Raw genomic sequence first — 24,234 nt, 5'->3', positions numbered from 1 at the left:
ACAATATTAACAATAGATTAAAAGATATTTCACGATATTCCAGAAGAACACGATTTTCGAAAAAGCAGATTTACTTTTAAAAAATAAAGGGAATCTATTCTAGGAACGTAATGTGCATTTATAGGTGTTAAAAAAGCCATCGCCAGGTTCGATAGGCACAAACTGTTTAAAGTTATGGAAAAAGAAGTATACGCGTCATTCTTACGATTAAAGTACTGTCGAACCAAACAAAATCAATAAAAACAAACCAAGGACCAAAACAAACGTTTTATATGTCACTAATGCTTAATATAAATTGAAAGCACCCTAAAGAAGTGAAATAAAGTAAATTATAAACAATTTGTAATGTGATAGAATTTTAAAATGAAAATATACACAAAAAGACGAAATTTATGCCTTTTGAAAGCAATTGATTGTTGTTAAGTAAATAAATAAGGTGACCAATGTCGTTTTGAAGAATTAAGTATCAATTCTTATATTTTATTTTCCATAGGTTAAAAATCAGCAGGCCTAGCAGGCCACGAAACGCTTGATTTTATTTGACGACCCATACATAAATATTTTGAATTTTAATTTTGAAAAGAGATTCGTTACCAATTCCAATTTAGTTCCATTTACTACGTTCTTAACACCACCGCAAACTTTATTTACTTTTAATATAATCCATTATTGCAAAGATGTTTATATCTTTAACAGGGTGCTGGATTTTCATTGGCAGACATTATCATCATCGTCATCAGCCCGTTTTAAATCCACTGCAAAATATTGACCTTTCCTGTTTGTATCCAGTGTGCCCTGTCTTGTGCAGTATGGATCCAATGTTTCGTAATGTTTTGCATATCATCTTATCATCGTGTTGGTGGTCTTCCCCTGTTCGGTTAACGTGCGTGTCCACCTTCTATCCTTCCATTTTTCTATCCTTCATTCTTATCACGTAGTTCTTCTTTGTTTCAATCTGCAAGCTCTCTCCACAAGAACTGTAACTTTAGTTCTGTTCCGTATGTCTTCGTTTGTGATCTTATCTTTTATTGTTACTCCTACCATTAACTGCTCTATCCTTCTTTGTGCTATTCTTCGTTGGCATTGGCACACACTATATGTTATATGACTTTCCAAAATATATTGATTTATTTTTATCACAAACATTTCTCACCTACTCATTTTTATTGGGGTTTATACATATGTTCTTCTACTCTCTTACTAGTAAATTGTATATTACCTACTATTTGGATGCTAAGTAAATACATCAAAACAGATACTGACACGTAATGACTAGCACGTAATAAAAAAATACGCTTCAGTTCTATAAAAATGTGTAATATCACATAAGCCTTGTAAGTAATTTGGACGAGTTACCATGGAAACGAATTAACAGATGTTATTTTGACAGATTAAAAATTAATAATCTGTCAGTGTAAATATAGTGGTAATTTGAATACAGATAAATAAAATGAGTTCATCGAATAGTGAAGATGAATTTAGTAGCACACCACACAATATTATACAGTTAGCTGCGAACACTACCGAGAACCTATTACCAGAAAAATCTAGAGGAAGATATGAAAAGGTAGGTATATCAGCAATTTATGGATTGGCGTACAACAAATAATGTAAATTCATTTTCTGAAAACGTACTCTTGGCTTATTTTGGAGAAATCGCTAAGAAATTTAAACCATCCCCATTATGAGCAATATATTCTATGCTAAGAAGTATTATAACTTTGAAAAATAATGTTAATATTGAAAATTACTCGAAAGTGCAAGCTTATCTAAAAAGGCAATCAGAAGGTTTTAAAAACAAAAAATCTAAAATTTCACATCCTGATAAAATAAAACTTTTTTTTAAATGGAGCTCCTGATGTACAGTACTTGTTAATAAAGGTATGTTATTTAAAAGTATAACATAAATGTGCCTACTTATAATACTTTTATTTTAAGGTTATTGCAATTATTGGAATATGTGGAGCTTGTAGGAAACAAGAGTTAAAAAATCTAAAAATTTGAGACATTGATGATTTAAGTAAGTACCATGTTATTGGTTAAAATTCCTGATACGGAAACCAAAATATGTAGATCTTTCGTTATTTCCGGAAATTTCTATAAAATCTGCAAACAATATATAGAAATTCGACTACAGATTAGCGATCCGCGAATAAATCAATTTTTTCTTAATTATCAAAGAGGTATGACGAAACAGGTGGTAGGATTAAACAAAATAGGCGGTATTCCTAAACAAATAACCGAATATTTAAAGTTACCAGATCCCAAAATGTACACAGATCACTATTTAAGACGAACTTCTGCCACTATTTTGGTAGATGCCGGTGGTGATTTAATGGCTCTTAAACGACACGGCCGATGGAAATCTTCAACAACGGCCGAAGGATATGTCGATGAGTCAATAAATAATATGACGTCAACAGCCAATAGAATTATAAATTTAATTGAAAGTAATTTACAGACCTTTACATACATCGAAAATACCGATGTTCAAAAAGAACACACCGTACAGTTTACGTCATCTCACCATTCACCATGTATTATTGAACAACAGCTAAACTCGGATAAGGGTATAGTTATGCCAAAATTTTACAATTAATTATTATAAATAAATGTTTAAATTTAATTGTTCCCGAATTTTGTTAAATAAATAAAAGTTACTTGTTAAACTTTTTATTTTTATAAATGAAAATAATCGTAGAAAAAGTATAGTACACAACTTCAATTGTAAGCTTATTACATGCTTGTAAAATTACTGCGCTCGCCGCTACGCGGCTCGCGCGCAACTTTTTTACTCGCATGTAATAAGCTTCTTACAACTCTCGTTATGTAATATACTATTATAACACATTGGTTTGCTTTTCATGCAATTACAGATGAAAACTTTATATTATTTGTATTTACTTTTAACCAATAAACCGCATCATCTTTTTAAAATGCTCATTCAAATCTATAATTAAACAATCAGGTATTTTACCAGACAATAGTATGAAATACACAAAATATAACTGTAGAAGATGAATATCTTCTCAATGTTTTCATCCATATAAAGTTTTTATGATTTAATCAGTCGACCATTATCTCATAGACGTAGAGCAGAAAAATTGCTCTTAAATACTGGGAGAAGTTCTAGAGAGTAAAGTTTCTTAATATTATTTTGAAGCTATTTTCTTGTGACATCTTAATTAATTATCTTAAAGCAATTACTATTTCAATCGGGAATAAGCCACAATTTAAGTTTCAAATAACTTTACCACTGCGGAAAGCGTTCTCAAAATACAAAACATTAATAAATTAATCAATTTTTGTTTTTTGTTATTTAGTGAAAAGTTCTTCTAATAATTTAATTTTATCTCAATTATATTGACTCATTTATATTGACAATTCAGACATACATTATATATTTTAAAGTAGATGACTTTAAAATGATATTGTCAATATTGCTGGGTTGCGTTCCTCGGACGACTTTATTGTAAGATCGATTACAGTCAACTTTTACTTGAGAATTCCAGCAAAAAAATCATAGCATGTGATTCGTCTTTAAAAAGACAACGACATGCCATTTTCTTCTTGTAGTGCTCCGTTTCGGATATTGGCGATCATCATGGCAATCTGTATTTTTGTATTTGTATTTGTACATGTCATGATGACAGTAAAAATTTCCTGTTAGTGATTCCATAGTAAATCATAAGGAAAAAAACAGGAAAAAACCTCATACTACTATCCCAACATGGTAAGTATTTGTTCTCACATTTAGTTTACTCTCAATAAACACCAAACTCTGATTTTATATGAGGTTATTTAAAAACATAAATAATGTATCCTTTATATGTTACTGACTTACTAATAGTGGCATTTTCCTTTTACTAACTTCCTCTTTTAATATGGGTAACCAAATTTTACTGCATTCTGCCGAGTAATTTGCGACACAATTGGTCTCATTTAGCATAATTAGAACTGCTTCTTTGATTTTTATCTTTTTACTATCTGTTTCGTTTAGGACTATACTTCAACCGTTCCATTGAACTCTATGTTTATTTTCCTATGCGTGTTCACATATTTGAGATCTATCAAATTCTCTATTTTCAATATACGATTGATGTTTACTTATTCTAATATTGAAAGGTCTTGATGTTTCACCTAACTAAAAATGATCGCATTCACAAGGTTTTTTATAAATACAATTCTTTGTTTTTTTTTGTTCATTGTTAGGATTAGTTTTACATAAAATAGATCTCAATCTGTTTGTTGTTTTAAATGTTGTTAAAATGTTAAATTTATTTCCTATCTTTTTAATTTTTTTTGATAATCTTTTTATGTATGGTATTGTTATTGTTATTGTTATTTCCTAATATTTTTCATTGCGTATGCCATAGGATCTTGTTCTAAGGTGTTCTATGTCATTCGGTCGATTGTTAAAAATTCCTTATTCGTAAACGATAAAGGATAATTATTTTTTATTAACTCCTTCGTCTCCATCGTATCCACGTATGGATATTTTTAGGTATGGCGAACTTTATCACTATATCCACATACGGATATTCATTAAGAAGATATTAATGCACTATGTAAAAGTGGTGTGGGGCTCTGTAGATTAATTTCGATCGCAGTATGACATGGATATACATACGGCAATATTATGGTTAGCCATTTTTTATAAAAAATTCTCAGAATAGTGTAAACAGCTTAAGGTCGACGTTCAGTCTGGTGGCAACCCAACGCAGCGGCAAACTATTTATTTTGTGCACATTTAGAGTTTGCTGAGAGAGCACGTGTTCTTTTTCTTACCTAATAGGTACGTAATTGTGTTTTATATTAGAAAAAGTGGATTCGGATCTCAAGAGTGAAAGTGATTTAAGTTATGAAATGCCTAATAGTGACTTCTATTAGGCGATTCAGACAGCAATTATTCATCAACGGATGAGGAAGAAGTCATTTATGGGGTACATGAGCTGTTGGACAGCCGTTATGGATCGGTTTAATGATAAGCTTCCAAGAGATATATCCGAATTTCGCGTTGACTATAACTTTCACCCAGCTATTGACTTTCAAGATTGTATGGAAATTGTAAACTGTTTTGAGTTACTATGCGAATAAACCGATCAAAGAGCTGATAAATATTGTAATGATAATCCACACACCGCCATGAAAGTTTTTGGTCTTACTTATAAACCAGTGACAACAGAAGAAATGTATGTATTTATAGGGCTATATTTTCTCAGTGGATTGACCAAGTTCACTGCCTTTTTATATATGTTTTATTTTTTAATATTTGGCGTGAATTTATAAATTAAATACATAGATACATTTTAATGATATCCAGAAGTGGATATTTTGGTAGTACAATAATTAATATCCAAGGGTAGATATACTGGTACACCCAAATATCCTTATGTGGATATTCTGGCAAACACTATAAATTGTCATATAAACTCATATTACTTCAAACATTTTTTTGGCCCCCATAGGTGAATATCTCTTCTATTATACATCATAACTATGGTAAAATGTATTTTCGTTAAAAAACTTGTGCTGGTATACAGCTCTGCACCTCAAAAAGTGGCCTGGAGCGGAAGGAGTTAAAACAGATGTTGTGATTTGATTTGTAATTTAAATAAATAATAATTATAACGTGTTCTCTACACTTCTTTTACAATTTCTGCATCGTCTTTTGTGATGAAGAATTAAGGGATTTAAAAAACAAGAAAATAGAAAAGAAACAACGAAAAATATTGTTAAAAAAAATATATGAGAAAAATATCTCACAAAATGTTCATAGTTTGGTGAAATGCTGTTAATATTTTAATAAACTCGAAATTGGACAATGACTGCTGACATTATATTATAACGCCGCTCATGAAACCTGTCTGCTTATTATTTGCCATGTACAAATAATATATTTTCTAAATGTGGTTTTGTTAAAGGTGAATGATTTTAATAATTAAAAGTAAGTCATTTATAAATCATAGAAAAAGTGTGTATCCGGCAGAGGTGCCTTTTGAGAAATATGCTTCAAGCCTGATTGGACATTTACAAAATGATAAAGACAAACTTTTATATTTAAATCTTATATACAGTAACACTTTGTACACTAAGAAAACTTTTATTGAATGCGATAAAAAAAAGAATATCAAGCTGCTAAAAAAGCAATTACCATGGAAGAGAAGGGTAAAAGACAAGCAGTCCATTATGGATGGCCGAAGGAACAGAACAAATTATTACACAAAACGACAAAAAATACAAAAAATGGTTTTACCTTAACATAGAAGCAATATGGAATAAATATAAAGAATTACAAAAAAGAATGTTCATGTTTATTATATACTATTATATATGTATATTATAAACTGTTCCTACTTTTTATATTACTCTTCTACAGAAGAATTTTAGGACTTCAGCACCAAGTGGAATAATGACGGAAATGATAAAATATAGAGGTGACCAATTAACAGAACATTCTAGTTATCCTGCAAACTACTGAGAATTGTCAGTTTATATATATATATATATATATATATATATATATATATATATATATATATATATATATACATATATATATATATATATATATATATATATATATATATATATATATATATATATATATATAAGTCTTAGTAGATTCTTTTGCAAGGTAATAAAGACCAGAATTAAATAGCAACGGCATTAAAAATAAGTCAAGATCAAAATGGTTTCATACCTTAGAGGTCCAGCGTTGATAATCTCTTTAATATACAACAAATTGTAAGAAAGCGTCATTTGATAGAAGAAGCACATCATTGTTATAGACTTAGAAGAGGCGTAAATTATGGGAAACTTTATACGAACTTAGAAGTTATGCAGGCGATAATTTTGTCATGATGACTACTATTCCACTTGATTTTCACATGTATGAAGATAAAGGCAGATTTATTAATTCCAGCTTGGTACTTACACCAGAACGGCTAGATATCGGGGAAAGGGATGTTTTAAAACTTACAGATACTCTGCCAGTAGGAGTATCGATTTTTGTTGACAGATATTTTACGACAAAAATATTGATTGATGCATTACATTCACGGAAGCTTTATGTAACAGGAACACCAATGAAAAATAGAATACCAAAAACTGATGTAATATTTGAGACAGATAAAGATCTAAGAAAGTCAGGAAAAGGCTCTCACGATATGCTCGTTACCAAAGACAAGAAAATAGCTGTTACAAAATGGTTTGATTACAAACCAATCTATATGGCTTCTTCAGCATTTGGAGCTGAACCCTTGGGATTGTGTAGGCGCTGGTCAGTAAAAAATAAAAAAATACATAGAAATAAATCGTCCAGCAGTAATTAAGCACTATAATTAAAGCATGGGTGGAGTAGATTTGCTAGATAGGATTATGTCTAAGTACTCTATGAGCAGTACAACAAATAAATGGACAACACGATGTATTTACGCCTTTATTAATTTTTGTGTTGCAGCTAGTTAGCTACACTACAAGAAAGATTCTTTAGCTATAGAAACTCCCAAAAAACATATTCAAGGTTACCTGTCATTTAAGTTTTCGCTTGCTAGGTGGCTCTTGTACTCCAAGAACAGAAATAATCCCACATCCGACGAAAGTGACGAAGAAAATGAAAATGTAACCAAAAAAAAAAAGAAGAAAGACTGCACTAATCCCTGATAAACGCTTACGGTCAAAGAATTCGTTAATGAAAGCCAAAAATCAAGATCAAAATGCAGATATCCTGGATGCCACAGCCTGACGTTTGTCAAATGTGCCCGGTGCAAGGTTTTTTTATGTTGTAGTGTCAATAGAAATTGTTTTACTAAATTTCATCAATAAAAATGATAAGTGAATAAAAACTGTTTTATTGTCAGTCCAGACCCAAATTATCACTAGTGATACTACAATTTTTGAAAAAATCAAAAGGGTTTTTTTTTATTTTTTGTTTTTTATGATAAGTAATCCCAAATCGTAAGTTTTGTCTATCTCGGGTCTAGTATCACTAACGATGGTAACTGTGAAGCAGAAGTTCGAAAACGTATTGGAATGACCAAAAATGCGATGACTAGCCTAACTAAAGTTTGGAAAGATATATCTATCTCTCAAAATATCAAGATAAAACTGGTGAATACCCTTGTATTCTCAATATTTCTATACGGGGCAGAGACTTGGACTCTTCGCGAACGCGATCGCCAAAAAATTGATGCTATTGAGATGTGGTGCTGGAGAAGAATGTTGCACCTACCTTGAATAGCTCAAAGGACAAACGTTTTCATTTTAAACCAACTCAAGATTAAAAACGGCTGTCCACAATATGTCTTCAATGTATTCTGCAAGAAAACATTCCGAAGAGAAGATCAAGAGGACGATCACCAACTAGATGGTCCGACCAAATCAAGAATGCAGCTGGAAACTTATTCTGCGAAGCTCTCAGAGCAGCTGAAGATAGAGACCAAGGGAGAAAAATTGTTAGGAATATTGGAATAAATCATGATCCTCAGCAATGGAAAAACGACTAGAGGAAGAGATACAGAAACAACAAGGCCTTCTTTCGTGTTAATAATATGTTTTCAAAAGTTATGTTTCCAACTAAAGGGTTAAAATAAGAATGCAGTCTATCTTTTCTATTATTTAATGTTTATTAGGAAAAACTTTACATCAATGAAGACGCAGTTGTGCCGGTATGGAGATACCAGTGAGCAGCGGCTACTTAACCAACAATAACTTTGCAGATGACCAAGCCATTGTTGCATAGGACTCTCATGATTTGAAATTTATGCTCACAAGACAAACACGTGCCATGATGACAGTAAAATTCTCCTGTTAGTGATTCCATAGTAAATTATGAGGGAAAAACCAGGAAAAAAACCTCATAATATTTTATTTAGGTGAAACATCAATATATACTATATTAAAAATAGAGAATTTGATAGATCTTAAATATGTAAACACGCATGGGATAATGAACATAGGGCTAAATGAAATGATTCAAATATAGTCCTTAAAGAAACAGATGGTAAAAAGAGAAAAATCAAAAAAGCGGCTCTAATTATGCTAAATGAGACCAATTGTGTCGCGAATTCCTCGGCAGAGTGTAGTAGGATCTGGTTACCCATATTGAAAGAGGAAGTTATTAAGAGGAAAATACCAGTATTGGTAAGTCCGTAACATATAGAGGATACATCATTTATGTTTTTTAAATAACAAACATATAAAATCAGAATTTGGTGTTTATTGAAGGTAAATTAAATGCACGACCAAATACTTACCATGTCGGGGTAGTATTATGAGGTTTTTTCCCTGGTTTTTCCCTCATAATTTACTATGGAATCACTAACAGGAGAATTTTACTGTCATCATAGCATGTGTTTGTCATTTTAAAGACAAATTACATGCTATGATTTTTTCTGACGGATATTCTCAAGTTAAAGTTGATTTCATGTAATCGAATGAACTATCTTATAAGTAAAGTCGTCCCAGGAACGCAACTCAACAATATTGGCAATATTATTTTAAAGTCGTCTACTTTAAAATGTATAATGTATGTCTAAATTGTCAATATAGATGAGTCAGATAAAATTAAATTATTAGAAGAATTTTTCACTAAGTAACAAAAAAAAAAAACAAAATTTGTTTAATTTACTAATGTTTGTATTTTGTGAACGATTTCCGAAGTGGAAATTGAAACGTCAATAAACGTAATTTAACCTTTAATTGTGGCTTATTTCCATTTAAATAGTAATTAGATTTTTTAGTTTAAATCTGAAGCTAATAATTTTAAGGTTGTAACTGATAATGATGTAGATTTAAACCATTCGGATGGTTCGGATGGTATTTTGCTACTGTCGTAATATATGTTATAACTTCCTCTGTCGGATCTTGACCTCCGAGAACCTTTATCAGTAATATGTTCTTGGCCTCACAATATATAAATCCTTAAATTTCAAGTATATCTTGAAGAAGTACAAGCGTATTAGAAACCATAGTGAACCGATTAATTAATAATAATTTATATGTTGGGTTAATAAAATAATTTGTAAAAATTTCTATTTCTATTTCTATCTGTAAAGATATTTTGATTTTTGTGAAAGTCATTATTCTCGTAAAAATATATCCTAGCAGGTTACTTTCAACTGGCAACAAATTAAAAATGGATGCCGGCGGAGAAAAACTAACCTATACACATGAGCAATTAAAAATCTTTTTATAATTAAAATAACTTAAAAGGAGAACTAAATGAGCAATATCTATTCACGTCGCAGCAGCTATGCCATGCATCAAAAGCCGACAGATTATCAGAAAACTTTGTTATAATTAAAACGATTCAGGGTTGTCACAACCAATGATAACTTGAGCATAAACTGTTAATATACGAGGAGTATTTTAAAGAACTTTCAAGCTAATTATTATATCTTTTCTTAAAGAAATAGACAATTGTAAGCCCACATGTATAGACAATAATACACAGTATGATGCAAAAGTATGGAATGAATTCATTATTTCAGAAACAGACGACTTTAAAAGAAAATCTTAAAATACAGCAATTTTAATATGCACAGACTACCTGTCACTGTCATGTCATATCACAATCATCTGGTTACCATCCCATATCGGCATCCCCGGTAATGGAAAAACAGACCAAGCAGCCAAGCAAGCTTTTCGTGTAAACAGTCAATCCTCAAAAGCCCAACATATTCAAATCCGTAATGACCTAAAGAAAATATTCAATAAACAACAGTATCATACCTGGCAAACCCAATGGAACACAATCAAGAGTGCATTACATGAGATCCGGCAGACTGTTTAAATTTAACTTTAAACTACTTTAACTTTAAACTCACCCGATCAAGTCTTTAACCTAATTGGTTTCTTGAAAGACATTCAGTTTGTTACGAATCAAAAATGGGAAAAGCTAATTGTTTGATTTATAGTTAAATAAAATTTAAAATTAATTAATTATTATTTTAATAAGGTTAAATAACAGGGAATGTAACCAATACAAAAGAAAATATAAAATTTACTTGAAGTACTACAATAGAATAGGCTTAGCTCAAGAGAATGAGAGTAGTGCTCAGAGAGGAGGTTGGCACGTTTGCTTGCCTGTAGTAACCTAAGATAGTTAGATCAATCCTAAGATGAACTTGAGATGGACGCCAGGGTGAATTTTGAATATCACACCAAGTTGGGGTATATGTAGTTATATATTAACTGAAAAATAAAAGATGATAGGAAACAAATAAAAATCGGAAATGCTTTATACACTATATTCCAATATTATGCACTATCCTATACTTATATACACTAACCAATTATTAAAATATATCCCCAAAATATATATTTACAAAAAACCTAAAAAAAATGACCCAAAATATAATAATTATATACAACAATTGATTTACACTGTCCTCTGGCAATGAGGTAAAATGGTCTGGGATTACTGTTTGGATAACTCACTTGGAGTAAATAATAATTAAAATATTATAAAATAATTAAATACTTATATAACTTACAAAAGGGCAGTTTAAAAATATGAGAATAGTCAGTTAAGACATTAGAACAGTATTATATCAATTTGATATGTGAAGGTACATACAAATGACCATCACATTGGATAATATATCCTGACCACTTATCATAATGGTTATGTAAAATATTAATAAAGAAATAAATACAAAGTAAATAGGGAATGACAAAATTCAAACAAGTAAAAGGATTCAACAAGTTGAGGATACTACCCAGGGATTGTGCACAAACCTGTTTTGTAACCCACTTAGACTGAAGGCCTAAGCATCCAAGATATATATTATAAAAAAAATTGAAATTTAAATTATTAAGTTGATAAAAATATAATGGTTCTTAGTAACCCTTTTGTTGGAAAGGGAGTTACTTAATCTGCTGTCCAGTGTTCAGGTAGTGGATGGGCTCTAAGATGGATCAGCCTATGCTCCGTGTATCAGCCTTTAAGGACTGGCAGACCAACCAAGTGTTGTAATTTTTTCCAAATAAAAAAAAATCTTCTTTCCCAAATAAAAATGTAATTCTTCCCCAAATCAAAAAAATCTTCTTTCCCAAATAAAAATTAAATTCCAGTCTCGAAGTTGTAGCCGGCAAGCAGAACTTATTTGAAAGTTTTATTTTCCATAAACCAACGTAACTTTTTAAGGCACAAAAACTAAATACTTCTTAAACAACAACAAAAAAATTCTTCACCTTTCCCAAAAAAAAATAATAAAATAACTTAAATTCTTTTTTTCTCCCTTCAAGTTCTGCCTGCCGCAAACTCAACAACCTATTTCCAGGAAGTTCTGTTCCAAAATGGCCATTACATTATTCTTTTTCCCTTTTGACAAGGGAATCGATTACCTTATCATCGATATCGATGTTCGAAAGTCATAAAAATTAAATATTAGAGATCGTATTGTGGGTTGCATACTCCAACGGCGGCAAATTAGTAGTTAATGTAGGGATTCGGTTTGCTAACGTTCAAAATGTTAGATTATTAACGATCGTATCGTTACAAGTTGTTCAACAGAATATGATCCCTTGTTTTCCATGTACTTTACCTTTAACTAATAACTTGGTGATAAAAATGTTGTATTATTTGGTCATAGGTTCTAAGCTTATAGATTAACTGTAGCAATTAGTTACATGTGCTTATTGTAATTATTGTACACAATATTGTTTGTGTCAATGGTCATTGCAGCTAAGACACATTAATTTAAATAAAAAAAAATAAACGATAGTCTACTCAATTATTTTTTGTGTTTGCCTGATGTAAATATGGTTTTGCGTACCTGGGCTAGATGATTATGGTATATCTACCAAGCTTCCCTTTTTATCGTCAATTTTATTTAAGTTACTGGTAGTTTAAACAGGAGTGTTCACCATATCATTCACCAATTAATTGTCTACGACTTCTCTACAATGACTTATCCATCGCTGATAAAATTAAGGCTCAAATAAATCCTTGTGTATAACTTAGTTATTGAACAAGACTATACCAGCTGTTTTAAAACTATTTCTTATAAAAGCGGGATTGGTTCCAGTCCATGTGTAACATATCGTAACAGAAAATACATGTTTTGGAAGTTTTTTTCTATAATTTTGCCTTCGCCACTTCACGAGCTGTTGATCCCATCTTTCTTTTAACGACCTATAGTCGCAAAGATCCAGAGGCTGAAAAACGTGACTTGATTGTGGCGAAATCTTTAGGATAATAAGATGATGAAGATAAGAGAATGATGCCAATGATGAATTCTCTCTCCTGATGCCGACCGGAATGTAGATTCGACCTTTTAAATTATTTTTAACTGTTTGTCCTTGTTTGTCCTGTGTTATGTCCAACTTTATGTTTAATTTTAAGTGTATGACATTCTGGATTTTTTTGGATAGCCCAAAATTGACAAAATGCCCCTGAAGATGCTCTAAGGAGCGAAAGTACTTGGGCAAAATTTAATTAATAAAACCGTGCTCGTTGAAGATCGATATGTAAAATATGTCCATCATAAATCAATCACGTAGGTCGTTTATCTTCAATAAGTTATAAGAAACCTTATTCAAAATAATTTCTAAATATCTCCATCCAGCAATTTGTTCTTCAATTTCTGTAAACTCTTTATCGCTAGAAGCCATCTACACATATCAAACATGTTTTCCATGGAAAACTATTAATAGAGGAGCTTTTTGTATATCTGCATTACAAACCATTAAAACAGTGATGTTTTCTTTCCTAGGCCCTTGATAAGTAGAAAATACGGTCGGTGCAACCACTTTGGTTTTACTTGGATCCAGACAAAATCTTGTTTCATCAAGATTCCATGTTTGGGTAGAACTGAGATTTTCAGAAACTTAAAATAATATTTGTTAATGGAAAAAGGATCAATATTTTTCTTTCTTGCAGCTTCAACACTTTCCGCTGTTTTCAAAGAAAGTTTATGAGCTTTTTGGAACCGATTCAAAAATCATCTTCAGGAACGCCATCACGAAATGGTGTGTGTATGTTATTTTGACTAACATATTTTTTAATGAACTAAAGAACCTCCTTTTTAGATAGTCCAAAACCCCATTGGACCATTTTTCTAATTCTGTCTGCAATACCTTTTTCAACATCTAAAGAAAGTACTGTGGGTCTTCCCTGAGTTTAGCTTTTCACTCCTCAGATGCAGGATATACTTTTACTGCTCTATGTAAGCTTTCGCTTTTGACCTCTTCTACAGCTATCTTTGAAGTATCAGCTAAATACAATGACTTTCGACCCCTGAATACAATGAATGACCTCTTTTTTAGTGATCTGAAAATAAGTAAATCAGTAGAAACAAATTGTAGGGCTTAAAATTGTACAGCATTTGTTTTTGATGCTTTACCTCAGAGGAAGTAGGTACTGTTAATTAAGTACCTTTTTAATATCGGTATTTACAGTACCTACTTCCTCTTAGGTATAATATGCGGGTTTAGATCTTCCCCTATGTTACCGGTTACACTTTGCCGCCAAATTATTATATACAAAAATGGTTGCGTTTCGATTTAATTCGAGTTTCTTACCACTCCCTGACACGTGTTTCTGGGTCTTCCCGTCATCAGAGAGAGCTTGTAAGAAAACTCAAACTAAACCAAAACGCACCGACTACTCTAGCAATTATAGAAAAAAGCTTTTCTTACAAGCTCTCTCTGATGACGGGAAGACCCAGCCTTCGAAACGAAGGTATTTTCGAAAGATCGACATAGGAAAGTGGAGGGTAAACTAACTGTTTCAGCTCCACGCTCCAAAATTTCGTCAGTCTCAGTGTAGTGGCTTTAGAAAGCAATATACTTATACTTCTTTGAGTAAAATATTTTGTGTATTTTGAACAAAAAAGTTTTAACTAAACGTTTTAATTACTTTTTGATTGAAAATTGTAAGTAATATTTAAAACTATTGAGTAAATAATTAATTATAAAAAAAACACAACGATTCAACAAAAATATTGGTAAATCATCTTTTAAACTAGAAACTCTGCCACCAACTGAAGGTGCAGCTAAACAGTATGTTCTTCGGGTTTACAATCAATTACAAATGTGGTTAGGTAATAAGTTAAATGCTTGTGCCTATGGTTGGAGACAAAGTGCCACTGGTTTTGAACCAATTTATATTCTAGATAATTTAATTCCCGAAGAGACATTAAAGCACATTACATGCAAATGCACCACAGGTTGCAAAACTACTAGATGTGGGTGCAGAAAACGTGGTTTGAATTGTACGAACTTGTGCATAAATTGTACTGAGGAAGAAGTAGAGGAGAAAATATGCTGCAACCTCGGTAAAGTTACGTTTGACGACGACAGTGAATCTGAAGATGTATATTTGACTGATTTAATAAGTGAAGACAAACAACCTGCAACAAAAAGGTTCAGAGCTGACAGTGAAGTCGAATGAATTAACCAAATTTTAACTTTCAAACCAATGTATGTAAAGAAAATAAAAAAAGTAAAGTTTAATAAACATTACAAAATTTAATAAGACAGGTGATGAAAAAATCGACTTATTTTATCAAAGGGGTAACGCAGATTAGAATAATATTGTATATCATATTTGTACGAAAAATAGAATAAAAATCAATATTGTTAATTATAAAAATACAAACAATTATAATTAATATATATAAGGAATATAATAATATAATGTGTAAAAAATTACCTGAAATTTAATTTTTAAAATATATAAGTACGTGTTATTACATCATTGATATAAGATGAAAAAAAATATATGTTGATAAGAATCAACATTTTCCCGGATTTTCCGAGATTTTCGGGGGAGGGGGGGAGGGAGTGAAAATTATGTCATCATTATTAATACTATGCCAGCCAAAAAAAAGTTTTTACTGAGATAATGTAAATTTTTCCTACGTGTTTCAATTTGAAGTTCCGATGTCGAAAAAAAAACGAAGCTGAAACAGTTATCCTCTCCACTTTCCTATGTCGATCTTTCGAAAGTACCTTCTTTTCGAAGGGCTTTTCGAAGGGCTTTTCAAAGGGCTTTTCGAAGTTTCGAAAAATTAAATGAATTTTATTTCAATTTCAATATAAAGTTTAGATTTTCATTCAAAATTTGTGCAAATTTTACTTCTTAATGTTTTTAAACAAATGAGATATGATCTTTAAAAAAATATTCGCTAACTTCGTTCCTATTGGTCATAGAAGGTTGTTTTTTTAATGTGAGTTTTTTTACCAGATATCCAATGGTTGTACATACAAGTCTGTAGCTTGAAAAATACAAAAGTTATTACAATTGTTTATAAGTAAAAAACCTACCCCTTTTTGAAACGTTTATTTTGTAAATAATTTCGATGAAAACGCAATAAACATATAACTTCTGAGATAGTTTAAGTCTAAAAGAATTTTATGAAATTTGCTAAATATGTCTAGCACCATTTATAGGGCAAGTTCAATAGTTTAAATAATTAGCCTCAGGGATAAATAAATTAATTTTTATTTTGTTAATAATAAAATTTTGTTTTGTTTCCCCCTGTTTGACCGATCAGGTGGAAATTTCGCACAAATTGAAAAGGCGGTAATTCCTCGATGTTCAAATGTATTAATAACATTTTATTTTGTTAATAAAAAAATTAATAAAATTTATAAATTAGTGCAAAACAACTGCCGTTTTGCAAATATCTCCGTAAATTATTTATCAATTTTAATTGAAAAGACCAGCCTGGGCTAAAAGTCGATTTATAGAAAATATTATTATTTGTATTCTACACTTCTTAGACAAAATGATATCTATATATTCTAATCAAATTGTGGATTTACTATTGAGTTTTTTGATTTATTGAACTCACCTTATACATCTTTATGACATGGTAGTAGAACAAGAAACTCTCTAGTGAATTATTGCCAAAGAACTGAAAGATATAGAAGTTATAAATTTTGGATCATATCGTTGACAGAGTCTCTTTTGACGACTACCACCCACGATGGTTTAGTTGTGGATGACGAGACCGGATCCATTTGTGAAATAAAACTTTGTTTTTATTTGATATATTTTTGCTGGCATCAATTAAGAATAGCGGCAGTCGACTTTATAACTCACGATCGATCTCAGTTTTTTAATCAAATTTATTACTACCAATTGGGTGATTAAATTTTATTATCAACGATGTTAAAATTTTTATATACAGTTGCAGCTATTGATATTTTGATTAAAAACTTAACAAAAACTAACGTATGACTCAACAACGACTAATCCCACTAACGACATTAAGTTCTTCTATAATATTAGTTTATTTTATACAGCAATTTTTCGTGAGTCTTGCTTCTTTGTTCTATGTTACGTATAAAGTAAATAACATTGTTAAGATTAAGTTGGCTTTTGCGTCGCTACGGTAAGGTTCCGATTGGACAGACGAAAAAAAAAAAGAAATATTGACTGATGGAAGAGAAGACGATTTGACAGACAAAAAAGAAGACAAATTGACAGACGGAAAAGTAGAACAATTTATATACGGAAGGGAAGACGAATAGACAGACGTAAAAGAAGACGAATTGACAGATGGAAGAGAAGACTATTTGACAGGTGCCATCTATCACACGCCACTTCTTCAGACGGTCTTAAAATTTTCCCACTCCTCGAAAAAATATTCAAAGATGAACCGCAAGAAACCACATGAACCCAAAGATGAAAGATAAGGCGATGCCTGGAGACATAGATAAGAATGGGTTCAACAGTTTTTACAAGAATTTCAGGACAAATGGCACGAATTTAGCACGAAAAGTACAAATTTTTTCTTTTAGTTTGTTTATAGTATTGAGTCCAGTGAAATATACTTTTAATTTAATATATCCCCTAAAAATAGCGGAAGCTGGTAATTCTATTTATTTAGCGTATGGACTTTCACAGTAGGATAAATATACAAATACAATAATATATACATATATATTAAATATATTATTTAAACACTAAAGATGACAGTATGAATGACACTAAATATTAATGTCCAATTTACATAGCCATTCAATTGCTTCTGGGGAATATCCCGCAAAGTCCTGGAGGTTTCCACGGTAGGCACGATTCAAGCAGTCTGAAAGACAATGGCTTATGGTCTGTCTAGATTGTCCGCAATCGCACTGTGGACTTTCTGCACGACCCCACCTGAACAGCGAATCAGCACATTTACCATATCCGGTACGTATACGATTAAGCCTTGCCCAAGTGAAACGGGGCAGATTTGATCCGATGAAACCCTGAGTTGGGGTGGATATCTTAATATAGTCCGATTCTACTGTTGGCATCCATCTTGTTGTCTATTGCCTATGTATATCATAGGAATTACCAATTTTTCGGGCAGATCGTATTGGAGGATTTCTAGATCTCAGTCGCTAGTGCTCTTTTGAGATGTCTGGGATATCTTGATGTATTGGTAATTGTACGTTGGCTACAATTTTCTGGTACTCTCTCACTAATGCTGCTGTACGGCGTAGATCTGGTGGAGCAATATTGCTCAGAGTAGGCAGCCATCTCACTGGCGTTGGTTTTATTGTTCCAGTGATTATTCTTATGGTTTGGTTAAGTTGGACATCGATTTTGCTTGTATGTGCACTATTTAGCCATACTGGTGCACAATATTCTGCCACTGAAAAAACCAAAGCTAGAGCAGAGATCCGAAGAGTATCTGCAGAAGCACCCCAAGTTGTTCCGGTAAGTTTTGATATTAAGTTATTTCTTGTTCTTAGTTTACCGGCTGTGTTTGTAAGATGACTTTTGAAGGTGAGTGTTCTATCAAGTGTGACGCCTAGATATTTGGGGTTGTTGTTATGTTTGATAGCTGTATCATTTAGAGTTACATTGAGAGTATCGCCCGCAAGTTGATTCGACAGGTGAAAGAGACAGGTTTCAGTTTTGCTTGTGTTAGGACGTAAACGCTAGTTCTTAAAATAGTTACTTAGTGTAGTTAAGTCCTCGTTTAGAGCTCGTTCTCCTGCTTCTTTACTATTATCTTGGAAGCCAATGGCCAGGTCGTCAGCATAAGCAAATTTTCTTGATTTTGTTTCAGGTATATCTGCTGTATAAAGGTTAAATAATAAAGGAGCTAGCACTGAGCCTTGAGGTAAGCCGTTGTTAAGTTTTCTAACGTTACTCTGTGCATCATTCATATATACCTGAAACAGTCTGTTAGTCAGTAGATTGTTTATCAGCTGACAAGTTTTGAGGCAAGGTATGATTTTCATCAGCTTATAAATAAGGTCCTCTCTGCACACAGTGTCATACGCAGCCGTGAGATCTATAAATGTTATGGCAGATTTTTCGCGTCTTTCAAAGCCAACTTCAATAAATGTAGTTAAGGACAGCACTTGGTCACAGCAACTTCGTCCTCTTCTAAATCCAGCTTGTTCAATTGGTATCGCATCCTCAATGGTGTCACATATTCGGTTATATAAAAGTCGTTCTAGTAATTTATAACAGCAACTGAGTAAGGCAATACGCCGGTAACTTTCAGGCAGCTTGTTGTCTTTGCCAGGCTTCTGGATTGCGATAATTTTTGTTCTTTTGAATTCTGGGGGTAGCACAGCTGTATTCACAATGTCGCTAAAGAATTTTTTGAGCCACTGTCGTGTTTTTGTACCAGTGTGGACTATAAACTCAGGATACATTCCATCGAAGCCTGCTGCTTTTCCTGTTTTAGTTTGATTAAGCGCTTCGTTTATTTCATCCATTGAGAAGGCACGTGAGTATTCTGATGTTGCGGGAGTATTTGCTTTAAGTTGTTTAAGAGCTCTTTTTATGGTAGATGTATGAGTTTTCTCAGATGGAGCTCGGGAGTTCTCAATTATTCTATTGGCTATTTTATTTGGCTCAATTGTTGATTGGTTTAAGTGTTGCGCTCTGCTTGCTTCGCTCAGTTTGCGGATCAGTCCCCATGCCTTTCGACTGGAACGTGAGAAATCAATATGTTCTACGGTAGACTTCCATTCATTAAGTCTTGTTGAGTCCAGTGACTTCAGTAAGTTGTACCCAATTTCGGGATCTTCTGATTTCAAAAATTCGTCATATAGTTTTTGGCTTTCTTCCGTCCAGTCTGGGATGTACTCCTTTCGGAAACCTCGGGGGATATGTTTTTTGGCGATAGAGATAACCATTTCTAAAAAACGGTGATAATTGTTGGCCTTTGGTTCAATGAAGCGAATGCAGGTGTCCAGCTCTTTGGTGAATTCGGGCCAATTTCCTTTGCTAAAATTCCAACGGGGTCTCGGCGTGGATTCAACGATAGGAATTTGTATGCCTAGTTCGATTATGACAGGTCGATGTTGGCTGTGAGGGAAACTGGGAAGTACAGTTCGAGAGCTTGGAAGTGGTTGCATCTGTGAGTTAGTGGAAACCCAGTATAAATCAGGGTTGTAGCCTTTGCGCCATCTTCTAGAAAAGAAGGTAGTTTTATCTTTTAGACTATGGATAAGGTGAATATTATTTTCTTCGGCCCACTCCAGTAGTTTCTCCCCATTTTCATCATTGTTTTCATATCCCCATTTGTTATGGTGACTGTTAAAGTCCCCAATGTAAACTGTAGGTTGGTTGTCTACAGCTTTTATTACATCTCCTGGCCATTTAGTTAATGGTGGTTTGTAGATGTTTTTTATGATTACGCCATTCACTTCTGTAGAGACTATGGACACGTAATTCTATAATGCCCATTCTACCAATCCGTTGATTTGTAAATATTAAACAGTAACTCCGTCTTGCTGGGACCACAAATATTTATTGTGAGTGTCTGAGTTGTTACCGTTTGATAATGGTAAGATTAATTCTAGTACTATTTACTAACTCAGCAAGTCTCAATATTTTGCATCAGCGAGAATATCGTCTACAAAAATGGGGCCGATAATTTTATTGTCAATAATTTCTACCAATACACTAAACTTTTGAGGGAATTAAGTATGGTCTCCCCTCATTCACTGAGGATTTGTTTGTATCCAGTATAGACAGTTTTAGACAGTATCGACAGTGCCGTTCTGATTTCCATTACATCCCTCCATGATTTCCATTACATCGCTCCATCATTTCTTCCGCAAAATTCTAATCTTTCATGACGTCAATCCTTCTTGATTCTTACACTATATTGATTTTAGAACTTAGAAATTTGATAATGAAATAATGATAATGAAATGAAATTTATTGGAAAAATTCTAGCATAACAATACAAACAAAACTAAGGCTGGTAAGGGCGCTTATTTTTCCCATAGCGACATATGCATCCGAAACGTGGACCTTAAAGAAATCGGATAAAAATAAACTGGACGCTTTTGAAATGTGGGTATACCGCCGCATGTTGAGAATATCCTGGATTAATCATCGCACTAAATTATCGATATTATAGCAACTTAAAGTAAAGGATAGATTGCTTAAACAAATACAACAGAGATATTTGCAGTATTTTGCACACGTTGCTAGAAGAACAGGTACGATGGAAAAACTGATAGTCGAGGGTAGAGTTGAAGGAAAGAGACCCAGGGGAAGATCTCCAAGCCGTTGGGTAGATCAAACAAAAATACTGATTAACTAAGGGTTACATGAAGCCGAACTACTAGCCCAGGACAGAAAAGGATGGAGAGAAATTGTGGAAAAACTGTAAAGGCCTGATGGTGTCACTACATCCCAAAAGGGATTAGGACTGAGGAGGAGGATTGATTTTATAGGGATACAAACTGACGTGTTTAGACACACATACAGGGTACTTGAACTAAATATATAAAAAAATTTAATAATGATAAAATACTAGGTGTGGATGGAGGGAACAAAGTGGCTGGACAAAGTTACCTGGACAAGGCCTTGCAAGCCTTACAAGCATATATAAATATAGGCCTTGCTATATTTATATACGCTGAATAAGAACATCTTCAGGAGCGTTCAGCAGGTGTCAGAATAAATTGAATTACTAACAATAATATAAGATATTAAACAAGTAATGGATATACAATTCCTTTGAATTGCATACACTGTCTAGCTATCAAGATCTGGAAAAAGAAGTAAGAGATGAAGTACAAAAAATAAATAGACTGGCAGGATGACTTAATAACACTATATGACAAAACAGACACATTAACACTGAGATGAAGTCAAGAATTTATAAAGCCAATATAAGACCAATAATGACATATGCCTTAGAAACAAGACCTGTCACAGCCACAAAACAAAGGCCACTGGAAACGACAGAGATAAGAATACTGCTAAGAAATACGCTAAGAAATCTAAAGAGAAGTGAAGCTATTAGAAGAAAATGTAATTACAGTGTATAAATGAATGGACACTAAATAGAAAAAAAGAATGGAATAATCAGATAAGTCGAATGGGGATGACCAGTGTCATCAAAACAGTAAGAGATAAGTCACCAATTGGCAGAAGTATCGGAAGACCGCTCAAAAGATAAAGTGGCAAACTTCCATAGAGGTATTAATCCGCCAATTAACAAGCAGAATTACTTAGAAAGGGGAAGAAGAAAAAGAAGAAAAATATAAGATATGCGGATGATATAGTGATATTAGATGAATCAGAAAAACAACTAACAGCACTTATAAATATACTGTCAAAAGAAATCCACAATATTCTACTCCTTCAAATATTAAAACTATGGTATTTAACAGAAATCCATAAGACCCGATTATAACCGTTATAAATATAGATCAGATCTGCTTTCAGAATGTACAGCATGTCATCTATCTGGGCACAGAGATAAATTGGCTTTTAGCGCTCTCAAAAGAAATTAGAAATTAGAATAAGCGTAAAATGGTCGGTGCTATAATTTATTCAAATATTAGTAAGACTAAAAATGTTCAGGTGCTATACCTATATGGCTTTTAGCACTATTCGAATGGAAAACATAGACACCATCAATCTCGTACTAAATCTACAAGTACTAAAAAAATTTTTCAACATTTTTTCATACTATTTATTACGTAATACTGAAGGTTTTTTTTTCTAGACACAAATTTACAAGAAATCTGTTGGTAGAAGATAAATGACGTTCTCAGTGAAGTACATAATTGTCACTGGTAGCTCATAACTTTGCTTCATAAAATCGTAATCTTTTCCTCAAATTCAAGCTTCAAATTCCAATTAAATCAGAAATACAATACCAATCAAACATACTCTCGTTAGCTAGTTCCTTTTTTAAAACTAACAAATCTTTAGCGTTATTTTCACCATTCGCATTACCGAGAACCTGCATTTTTTAACATTGTACTTAGCTACCAGGAAGCCACTTCGCGTGGACATATATTACCTTCCATCGAGAAGTAAGCGAGTAGCATCTCTCAATGATGATCATCTCTGATGCAACAAAAGAATAGCGTCACGCAGTCATCGTACAGCATCAGTTGTCAGTCAAAAAGATCGGAGACATGCATCGCGGATCGGCCGCGGCCGCGTCGGCCCGTCATTCTCTTTTTCGCACATGTTTCTGGCGGTGGTCATGTCGAGATGGTGACGGCAGATTGCACGATTGACGAGCCTGTCGCATGAACCGGCCCAAAGCATTCGAGTGGGCTTTGCACCATTATTGTAGTATATACGTATCTATTTGAACGCACAACTTTTACAAAAACTTTTCGCATCTTGTCTTTGGATACTTATAAATTAATATCTCCAAATTTAAAGAAAATAAACTAATACTCCAATCCATAGTGACAAAAATGCTACTGAACCTCTAAAAATCATACGAACAAGTTGAATTTTTGTTGAAAATATCAATATTTTTGGGACCTCCTTTACCTTCGGATACTTTGGGACTGGAATAAAAATATGTATTAGCACATTTTCTATAGAATAAACTGTTCTCTCAATAACAATGATTGAAGCAACCGGCGATTTTGAATGTCAGTTAAATTCGTGAGATCAATTTTTTACATAAAATTTGTATTAACTCGACGGTAAAAATTCTTTTGACCATAGTGCCCTATCGATAAAAACCAAAATGTGTTAAAGGTGAAGAGTGGAGCTTTCGCACGCAATTTTTCGATTTTGTCGCAAATAAAGTCAGTTTCTATAAAACTGTTAAATATTTAATCATTACTTTTTTCCCTATAGTAAAATGCTGAGGCAAGCGTCACGGAACTAGCGTCACAAGATGGCGTCATCACGGGTAGCGTCATAAAATGGTGGTTTTTTTCAATTCCAGGTAGCATTTTAGGGGGAAACCCAGGGGTGGAAGTAAAAAACTTTTTTGCTTCTTTTTTGGGTCCCAAAATTGACATTCTAATATAAATTCAGCTTGTTTGTAT

The 24,234-nt window shown here is 32.7% G+C and overlaps 1 protein-coding gene across 1 annotated transcript; it reads right to left on the bottom strand.

Moving 5' to 3' along the window:
• Window positions 1-13,497: 13,497 nt before the first annotated feature.
• Window positions 13,498-23,183, bottom strand: LOC140436900 (uncharacterized). Its single transcript, XM_072526069.1, has 3 exons — window positions 23,105-23,183; window positions 19,123-20,624; window positions 13,498-13,620 (listed from the first exon to the last, which is right to left on the bottom strand). Exons 1-3 carry the CDS (start codon window positions 23,181-23,183, stop codon window positions 13,498-13,500), a joined length of 1,704 nt encoding a protein of 567 aa, XP_072382170.1.
• Between the last annotated feature and the right edge of the window lie 1,051 nt (window positions 23,184-24,234).

Source organism: Diabrotica undecimpunctata, chromosome 1 (genome assembly GCF_040954645.1).
Source record: "Diabrotica undecimpunctata isolate CICGRU chromosome 1, icDiaUnde3, whole genome shotgun sequence".
NCBI classification, from domain to species: domain Eukaryota; kingdom Metazoa; phylum Arthropoda; class Insecta; order Coleoptera; family Chrysomelidae; genus Diabrotica; species Diabrotica undecimpunctata.
This window is presented reverse-complemented; position numbering and strand designations above follow the sequence as displayed.

Bases quoted from the DNA above. Each gene is read 5' to 3' on its own strand.
- LOC140436900 (XM_072526069.1), bottom strand. From the start codon at position 23,183: ATGCAGGTTCTCGGTAATGCGAATGGTGAAAATAACGCTAAAGATTTG. The intron at 20,625-23,104 runs GTATGTTTGATT...ACGTGTCCATAG, and splicing joins AAAGGAACTAGCTAACGAGA to TCTCTACAGAAGTGAATGGC. The intron at 13,621-19,122 runs GTATATATGAAT...TGATATGTGTAG, and splicing joins TGACTAACAGACTGTTTCAG to ATGGCTTCTAGCGATAAAGA.